This window comes from Dermacentor albipictus, chromosome 1 (genome assembly GCF_038994185.2).
Source record: "Dermacentor albipictus isolate Rhodes 1998 colony chromosome 1, USDA_Dalb.pri_finalv2, whole genome shotgun sequence".
Lineage (NCBI taxonomy): Eukaryota > Metazoa > Arthropoda > Arachnida > Ixodida > Ixodidae > Dermacentor > Dermacentor albipictus.
This window is the reverse complement of record NC_091821.1, coordinates 24,183,513-24,192,501: the sequence shown is the minus strand read 5'-3', so window position 1 is coordinate 24,192,501 and position 8,989 is coordinate 24,183,513. Positions and strand designations below refer to the sequence as shown.

Sequence of the window (8,989 nt, the reverse complement as noted above, 5' to 3'; positions counted from 1 at the left end):
AGGACTTGGAAGTACTTTGGGAAAAATGTCTCGTGTCCCTCAGAAAATTCACTTTACACAGTTAGTGGAAAATTTGGGCGCGTATATGGGGGTAAATTAAAGCAAAAGCCGAGCCCGCGTACTCGAACTTTTCATGTCGCTCTGAAGGAGCTCACCCCGAGACGTGCGTGCTCCGAGTAAACAAATTTAGCCACACGAGCTTCTCTTAATCTTTTCCTACCATTTCCCCTTCCCATGGTGCAGGGTAGCCCACTGAGCTCCAGTTTTGGTTTACCTCCCTGCTTTCATTTATCCCTCCCTCCCTCCCTCCCTCCCTCCCTCCCTCCCTCCCTCCCTCCCTCCCCCCCTCTCTCTCTCTCTCTCTCTCAAAAGCACGATCTATTAGGATGAGCCAGCACTACAGCCTCGCACTGCTTAAGAACGTCTACTAGAAATTACCGTTATAAAGGGAAAAATGATATATATATATATATATATATATATATATATATATATATATATATATATATATATATATATATATATATATATACAGGGCTAGGACCAATATGAGCCGGAAATAATTCCTTTCGTATAGTTTCCGCCCCCCCCCCCCTCCCCCCATGTTCGGTTACAGCAACGCCGCCTTCGGCGTGTTGTTAACAGCCTTGGCGTCTTAGCTAATGCACAGAGAATGGTCGTTTATTTCTACACGTCATAGGTCGAAAATTTGCGAATTTAACATTTAACTTTAATTTGCGACTTTAACATAATAACGTTCACCACGAAAATTAGTCTCCAGTGCTAGTAATCGCGAAAATCAATCTGTTGCGCAGAAATATATCCTTAGATTTCGGTACTAGAGCTTCGTGATGATTTCAGCGAACCGCTTCCATCTTGCGCAAGGTGCTTTAGGCTGAAGTTAAATTATTACTGCTAAGCTCACTTTCCAGCAACATATACCAGAGTTCTCGCTGCGCGTTACATGTGATGCAAAGGAAAAAAAAATAAAAGCACGGTTACAACCTCAGCGCCATCTTGGAACTCCTGTGCAGCTCCCCCATTAAACCACCGAGCAAACACAAACTTTATTGGGTCACCGCTATCTCTGTCACCTCTACCTCATCATCCAGGCCGAATGTTGCTACGTCACACTATTGCTGCGTCCTAACATCAGAAGGCAGTGGGTGTTGTGTGTTTAGATGTGTGCGGCGGTCCAGGTGACGTCGTGGTGTATATCACCGACACTACAAATCTGTCAGCCCACGTGACCCTCGCAGAATGGCCCCACGGCGGCGAGTCGACTCGGCGCCACGGCTTACCGTAGCGGCGACGGCAGCCCGAGCAAGGCGGTCCGACTTCTCAACAGGGTCATTTCCAATTTGATCATAGTGTTTAGACAGCAAACCGGTCGTTTTTTTTTTTTTCAGCGCCGTCCCGGCCGCTGCGTGACAGTTTTCAGTCTATTGTGATCATTGCGCGACATTCCCACCGCACGGCGTCCTGTCCCCCGCATTTCATTCTTGCGCAGGCGGGCCGGCGCGATCGCCTCGTCTTTCTTTTATTCCATTCTGCTGTCCGCCTTTCTGTCTCGCCCGCTCGACCAAAAGAATCGCCGCCGCTATTCAACAGCGCGACCAGGGATCACAATAAAAGGAAAGCCAGTTCACGCACGGTAGTACTCGAACTCGTCGACGCGCATACCCACTCCCTCCTCTAGAGAAACCCCCCCTTCCATCTCTTCCTTCGTCCACGCAAACTTCCTCCACCTTCGGGTCTTTCTTTTGTGCCGCCTCCGAACTTTTGCTTGTTGTTGCACACCGACGCTTGTCTTTGCTGTTTACCCGCGCGCGTACTGTTTTCTTTGCGTGCCGGTCATTCCATTTCACCATTGGACGCGATTCTCGCGCGCGCGCGCAGTCTTGTCTCCCGCTCTTCCACTCCCACTACCTTGTTTCTGCGCGAACGTCGTCGAGAGGCAAGTGGACCGTGACCGCGCCGGGCGCAGCGGTGCGCTAGTACGCCACCGCGTTCAGAGATGGCGCCTCATGGCTGCTCGGCGTGGGGTGCTCACCAAGCGCGCGCGGTGGCTCGGCGCCGAACGGGAGTGGCGCGCGAAACCGCCAAAATCAAAATGACGACGTCGGAAATTTATTTTCCGTCCCGTTAGATATTAAACGGACTGATTACCATGGAAGGTGCCCACACCGACAGTGAAGAAAAAATGATTACAATCAATGCAAAATAATTATACTAGTGATAATAAACACGTTTTAATGTCACTGTGCAACGCAGTCAATAGTTGGTGCAGCGGCTTTAGCTCGGTGCATTCAAACGTGTCTGAAACGTGTGTGCTCCGCGCCTTGAATTCGCACCCACTTTCTTTTTTCTTTCAGCACTTTTATGACTATGCGACTTTGAAATATCCTGTTCAATTTTTTTTTACTCTCTCTATATCTTACTTTTGTAACTATCTTACGCGCTGTTGTGGCATAGTGCCCTTTGTCGTTCCACAGCCGAGATCAGGGCGGCAGTATTCCGATAGAACGGAATACGAAAAGCTGACGTCCGAACCTTTTCCCAGCAATGGTAGCCAAAGAAAGAGTGGGTGGAATTGGGGCTGGGACTCGAATGCCGTGCTTGGAGCTGAAATCACGCGTGGTGCTTAACAGGTAAATAAACAGCATGATCGTTCGTCCTCGGTTAATCTGACGTATGCCAAGAAGTTATTCTATACATATATAAAATACACGAATGCGAAGCCTCAAACGTATATTCATTACCTCTCGATGTTGAGCCTGTAATAAAATTGGCTTAACCATTGTGAGACCGCTACATTTTCTCTTACAAAGTTTATAATCAGTATTTCTTATTTAATTGCGTTGAAGTGAATATACACCATGTGATTTACGCGTAAAAGAAAGGAGAAAGGGGAGAAATGGGCAAATCGGCTGTTCACAACATCAATATACACACAAGTGCATCAGATATTTTGCGCAGTATTTTGATACTAATTTCACATGAAACGGGATTCGTGTAAGCATTTCTGTTAATTTGGACCTGTGTGATTGATTGAAAACATCTTTATTTGCAGAATATTCATAGAACTCGTGGGTGGGCCGCCTAGTTCGGTAGTCCACTGGTTATTGCTGCTGCGCTGGCCCTCCCCACCAGCCACTGCTGACGGTCAGGATTATCGCTGAGCAAAAAAGCCTCCCACTGCTCTTCTGAGGGATTTGGAATGGGGTCATCTATGGGATTAAATTTGCAAGCCCACACCATGTGGTAGAGGTTAGCTACCTCTCCACAGTGTGGGCATTGCGGGGAGTATAGTGTAAAGTACCACTGGTGTAACTTAGCTGGCGTTTTGTATGTGTTAGTTTGTAGTCTCCTAAGAGTGTTCTCTTCTAACTTATTGGGGGATTTAGGTGGTGTTGGGTACTCCTTCCTGGCTGTTCATTATGGTGCGAGATTGTCAGCATACACTGCTAAAGCAGTTAGGTCGCAGCACCCTTCAAGGTCATCAGGGGGAGACGCCCGGTATAGAAGAGCTCGGGCATGCCTGTTAGCGGCTTCGTTACCTGTCTGAAAACAGTACGTACTTCAATAGCTCAGCAGCCAGTCCTTCGGATGCACACACATAAAATTCGCTCACATCGAGGAGAGACGCGTCGATACGGCTGGTAAAATATTACTCCCAGTATACATATATACCCAGCCTAGACGCCGGGTGGAGTAGCGCCACACGTGCTGCACGACACCACGGACAAAACACGGCGCGGCAAAATGCCGCAAGTTGCTACAACGGCAGACAGGTATTCTTCACGGAACAAGACTAGAATACGAAATCAAATAGCGTCTAGTGTTCGTTTGCCTTTCGTGTTTGTGTGTGCGCGCAGCAGCTGCGTGCTTAAGCTAGCAGAGAAGTTTATAATTCGCTCCACGCGGGCTTTCGTTATCAGGCGACTGGCGGCGATCTGACGGTGCAGCACGGCCAGCATTTGAATCACAATGCCGGTCGCGCTCTCTCTCCGAAAGCTCCCTTGACTCAATGCGGAGAAAGTGAAGTTGAGGTGGGAAGAACAAAAAGAGAGGAGAGAGAGAGAGAGAAGGGAGCAAACCAGAACAAAGCGAAAGGTAGCGGACCTCTGACCCGGGAGCTTGATGGACTGGAGAATTGTCTCAGATAGGAATAATTAGCGTTCCTAAGAAGATCCCCACCCGCTAGTCCCGACGTTCCTCTGTATAAGGCGAGACTGCCGTGTCTCCTTTTGTTGTTATGCCGCCTTCTTGACCGCTTCGTATTTGTCTTCTTTCCCTTTCTTTAAATTGCTCGTTCTCGGCTGTGCGCGCCCATTAATTCCTTCCTCACTTGACCCCTTGTTCTGCGGTGTAGTCGGCCGGCTCGCAGCTCCCGGGGGTCAAGCCATGCGGCGCCCCCCAACGGCTGAAAGCGAAAGCCCCCGCGGCTCATCGCCGGCAAAGGCCCAGCTGGTACAGGGCCCATTGTTTCGCCACCGTGGGATTGTCTCCTGCGGAGGGACGGCCATCGTTTCTTCCCTTGAAAGCGGCGGCCAGGCCTTGAACTTGACCGACCTTGCTCCCACCCGAACGGAGACAGTGTGTCGTTGGCAGCGGGCGAATGAGCCCGCGCTCCTTTTGTTCAGCTCGAATGGCCGCGTCCACTGGCGCGCTTGCTTATGTCACCCCCCCCCCCCCCTGCCCCTCCATCCTTTCCCGCCACTTTTTGTTTTCTTTAAAGCCCGTCCCGTGGTACGGCGCGGTTACCGCGATGGACCAGCACTGCGTTGCCCGTTGATACGTTCTGCTTTTATTCATTTTGCTTTCGCCTGGAGGCCTATTTGCGCGCCGCACTGGTGATTAGTGGAGCGTCGTCTTAATAATGACCCTCGTGTATCCTGTTTGTGGGAGCCAAGACCTGTCAGGGTGATTCCTCGCATGATGAGCGTTAGTGCGTTAGCACGAGGCGTCCCTCTGGTGAAATTAGGGGTACCGGGAACCGGGACGTCGGAAACACCTCTGGCAGTAGCCTACGAAATAAACGTAAACAAAAAATGAAAGTAAAGAGCACGCATATCGGCATTACTCATGTAGGCGTCGTGGTAAAAAGTTCTTTGCTCAGCTATACTCAGCAGCAAAGGAATAGAAATTGACGTTGCGCACGAAGGGGACATTGAAATTGCCGCCAAAAGAGCTGGCCGCCGAAGCAGCAAAAAGGCAAAGCGCACCGGAGCAGTAGTTCACGCGAGCCACGACAGATGGCAGCAGGAGGGCGAACTGCGGCAGTGCGGCGCGAAGTAACGGAACCTTTGTTGGTGCAGGGTGTTGTAGTATTTAACTACGTTCACCGTTAAATGATTGAGAAATGGCGTTCAGGGCCGTCCTGATCGCTCAGGTTCACTTTTATGCTTTTTGCGTCCGTTTAGTTCGATGAAGGCAGTAGTGTATAAGATACTGTGTAAATTTATGCAAATACGAGTGCAGGGTTCTAGTGCGGGCTTCTTAAAGCATAAAATAATGCTATTTCTTTCTAAATCTTTCTTACAATTTCATAAATGTTGAAGAAACACCTAGTGGTACGTCCTCTGAACGTTGACGTTGGGCTGAAGCAAATGAATAATAAATACGACATTCAACTAATTGAATTGAATTGTGCTAAATTAAACGTGCTTGCGTGTGACACCAAATGCTAACCGACGACTAAACAGCGTACGACAAACAAAATTACGCTGGGGAAAAAAAAAGAGGGAAAAAGGATAAAAGTAAGAAAATAAGGCAAGGGTACTCCGTATACGATTCAGCATTAGGCGCTAAATCTTAGATTACTCCCATAGGGAAGGACAGGCCAACGTTCGCCAAGGAGGAGAAGGAGGAGGAAGAGAGAAAGCAGGGATGTTAACCAGAAATGCGTCTGGTTGGCTACCCTACTCTGGGGGATGGGAAAGCGGAATAGAAAGATGAGATAGAGAGAGTATCTGGGGGGGGGGGGGGGGGCGGAGACGCGGTGAGCACGCACACACACGCGGAGGGCCTCACCATGTCAAAGGCGTTCACATAGACCAATCGCCCTCAAGAAAGACGAAAGTGCCTTCACCGCTTTGTGGGCGGACGAGCGATGGGGACGGTATTCAAGTAGCACCTGCACAGACAACGGCCGATCGTCCAGGCGTCGCAATGCGGTAGATACTGTTTGTCTTTCCGACGGGAATCGATGACAGTGGCAGAATAGATGTTCGATGTTCTCTTCAACACCGCAGACGTCGCACCCAGCACTGTCGGTCCTTCCACTCAAAGTAGTGTACGCCTTCGTGAAAGCCACTTTCAACCAAAGCCAGTATAGAAGCAATGCCTCAAGTGGGTGAAACCCGTGCGGAGGATGGAGCTAGAGCGAAGGGATCAGTTCGTGCAACCTGGTGTGCTTTATATTTGCGGTGTTCAACTCTGTTAAAGAGAGCTTGCGTGCCAAGTGACGAAGCTGCCTTGCAGCAACTGCCCTGGAAAGAGGAATGCGAACGCTGTGTTCTTCTTGATGTTACTCTCGGGCAGCTTTTTCAGCTTGATCATTTGCACTGGAAAATAATTTCGTGGCCTTTTTATTTCACTTCTTGGTGAAGTTCGAGAGAGAGATACAACTTTGTTGATCCGTAATTAAATGCAACGGGTTAAGCGCCTGATGGGGTGGCTCCCTCTTCACGGGCTCAATATGCTTTCAGGGCCGCCTGGCTCCTGTGGATCAGTCAGAGCTGGTCTTCCAGGGCGGGGCTGGATAGCAGGATCTCCCGTCGTTCGTGAGGGTGGGGATAGTAGGGGGTTAGTTGTGGGTATAGGTGAATGGTGTTCTTTGGTGAAATTGCACTCTCCTATGACATGCCGGAGGGTGCCTACTGCATTGCAGTGAGGACATGTGTTCTCGTATTTTTCTGGGTATATTCTGTTCTGGAGGCAGGGGTGGGGAAAGGATCCTGCCTGGATCCTGCGTGATCTTTTCCACTGATCCCGCAATGGCCAGGTAGCCGTTGGAAAATAATTTCGTGGCCTTTTTGTTTCACTTCGTGGTGAAGTTTGGCAATTTCGTGCGTTAGTTGTTCGTGAGCCCTGCGTCGGAGTACTGACTGCATGCTGTGTAAAGCCGGTCTCGAGTCGGAAAACACGGCCCATGTACCAGTACTCTCTGTGTCAAAAAATTGTAGTGCACTGCGCAGAGTCGTGAGTTCTGCAGCCGTAGACGTCGTGACGCGTGACGTCTTGAATCGCGATGTTACTCATCTTGTCGGTATAAACGCAGCATCACCAGAACTGGTCGATGTGGTCGAACCACCGGTATAGATGTGTACAAGGCTACTGTGTTTCTCGTACAACAGGAGCAAGCTCAGTTGTTTTAGTGCAGACGGTCCTAGCTCTGACTTTTCGTGAGGTCCTGGAATTTCGATGTGTACTTCAGAATGGCACAAACAACATGGAGGGGACACCGGCCTGGCCGCAGGTGCGCACCCCGATGTAAGCGAGGCACGATATATGCGCTGACACTATATGACGTGCGGGGTCTTTTCACTGTAATTCCGGCGAAGTGGTGGTGGGGGGTTCGGTCAATGCACCTGACCTGCGCATGCATTGTATCGAGGGCGATGTACGTCGTGATTGAATAGTCTTGAGCAATCGCAATGGTTTCAGCCATTGACGCACTGCATGGTATTCCAAGGCATCTCCTAAGAGCTTTGGCCTCAATTCTCTGAATCGTACGCAAATTAGCTTTACAGCTGTTGGATATAACAGGTAGGATCTACCGGAGGAATCCAATAAACAACACCATGTACCGCTGTAACATTGGACGCACCCAAATGCTACTGATGAAGCGGTGTCTGTCATCTGCCACTACCTGACGGCGTATACACCGTTGAACGTCGTCCATTGATGGTACTGGATATTCGCGCTCAAATGTTTACGGATTATGTCATCTGCGAAGAAAGCGGCTTTCCTTGTCTCTTCGATGGTGCCTCCCTGGATATTACATAACAGAGCATAGAAGTCGGGCTAGTGAGTTAAGGTTCTGGAGGGGTATCACGTATGGTCTGTACGCTTTCGACAGGATTCTTGTGCTACTTTTCCCACGAAAAAAAAAAAAAACGGTTAACGCGCTTCTTGTCCCAGGCTATTAGGCGGAGGAAAGGTCTACTCGCTGATAAGTGGACGCTCGACCTCCGGTGCCGCGAACACTATCTTGCTCCCGGTCATTTGCTTACCGCGGGAAGCGAAACGCGGAAAGTCAGTGGAAGGAACGCTCGGTGGAAATGCCTTGGAATTCATTGCGCCAGTTCGGAAATCTGTAGTGCATATGCGATAGTGTAGTGCGGTAGTGCATATGTATCCATAAACCCAAAGCGTCGTACTTGTGTCACCTTTTTCTTTCCCGAAGCTATAATAATGTAATTTGTTCCCCCGACTTTTACGCCAATGGCATTGTTAATAAAATGTTTAACAATAAGTGTCCAATCGTCAAAGCGACAGTTCGACGGTATCGAGTAGGCGGTAACAATATATATATATATATATATATATATATATATATATATATATATATATATATATATATATATATATATATATATATATATATATATATATATATATATATATATATTTCTTTTTTTTTCTTGCCTGCTTCTTTTTATTTTCTTTCGCGTTACCTTTCTGCAGCTCACACCAAGCTGTTTCCCATTTTCTTTCCCCCCCTTCTAGATCCAAACACCCGGGCCACGTCGTCTAACCAGAGTAAGTTTTGTATACACCTCTTCATTTGCTGCATGGGACCCTTTCGGTTGCAGAAATCGATGCAAAATGATCACCCGACATCAACGCCACATGACGTGTTCCTTTGTGCGAATGTACAAAGGAACACGTCATCATTTCGAGAAGACGGTATAATGTCCCTTCATGTCCACAAATAAATGTTAATCGCATTTACGTACACGGCTTCGTGATTTAGTATTTC

The 8,989-nt window shown here is 48.6% G+C and overlaps 1 protein-coding gene across 8 annotated transcripts in view; it reads left to right on the top strand.

The window, feature by feature from the left end:
- sv (paired box protein shaven) overlaps positions 1-8,989 on the top strand; it is a 243,189-nt gene that overhangs the window by 97,359 nt on the left and 136,841 nt on the right. For 7 of the 8 annotated variants that reach the window (XM_070539681.1, XM_070539697.1, XM_070539684.1 and 4 more), the window contains one exon: positions 8,737-8,769. The exons of the other annotated variant lie outside the window; for it this stretch is intronic. In XM_070539681.1, coding sequence (XP_070395782.1) covers positions 8,737-8,769 — 33 coding nt within the window. The remainder of the gene's footprint in view (positions 1-8,736; positions 8,770-8,989) is intronic. 8 annotated transcript variants of the gene reach the window in all.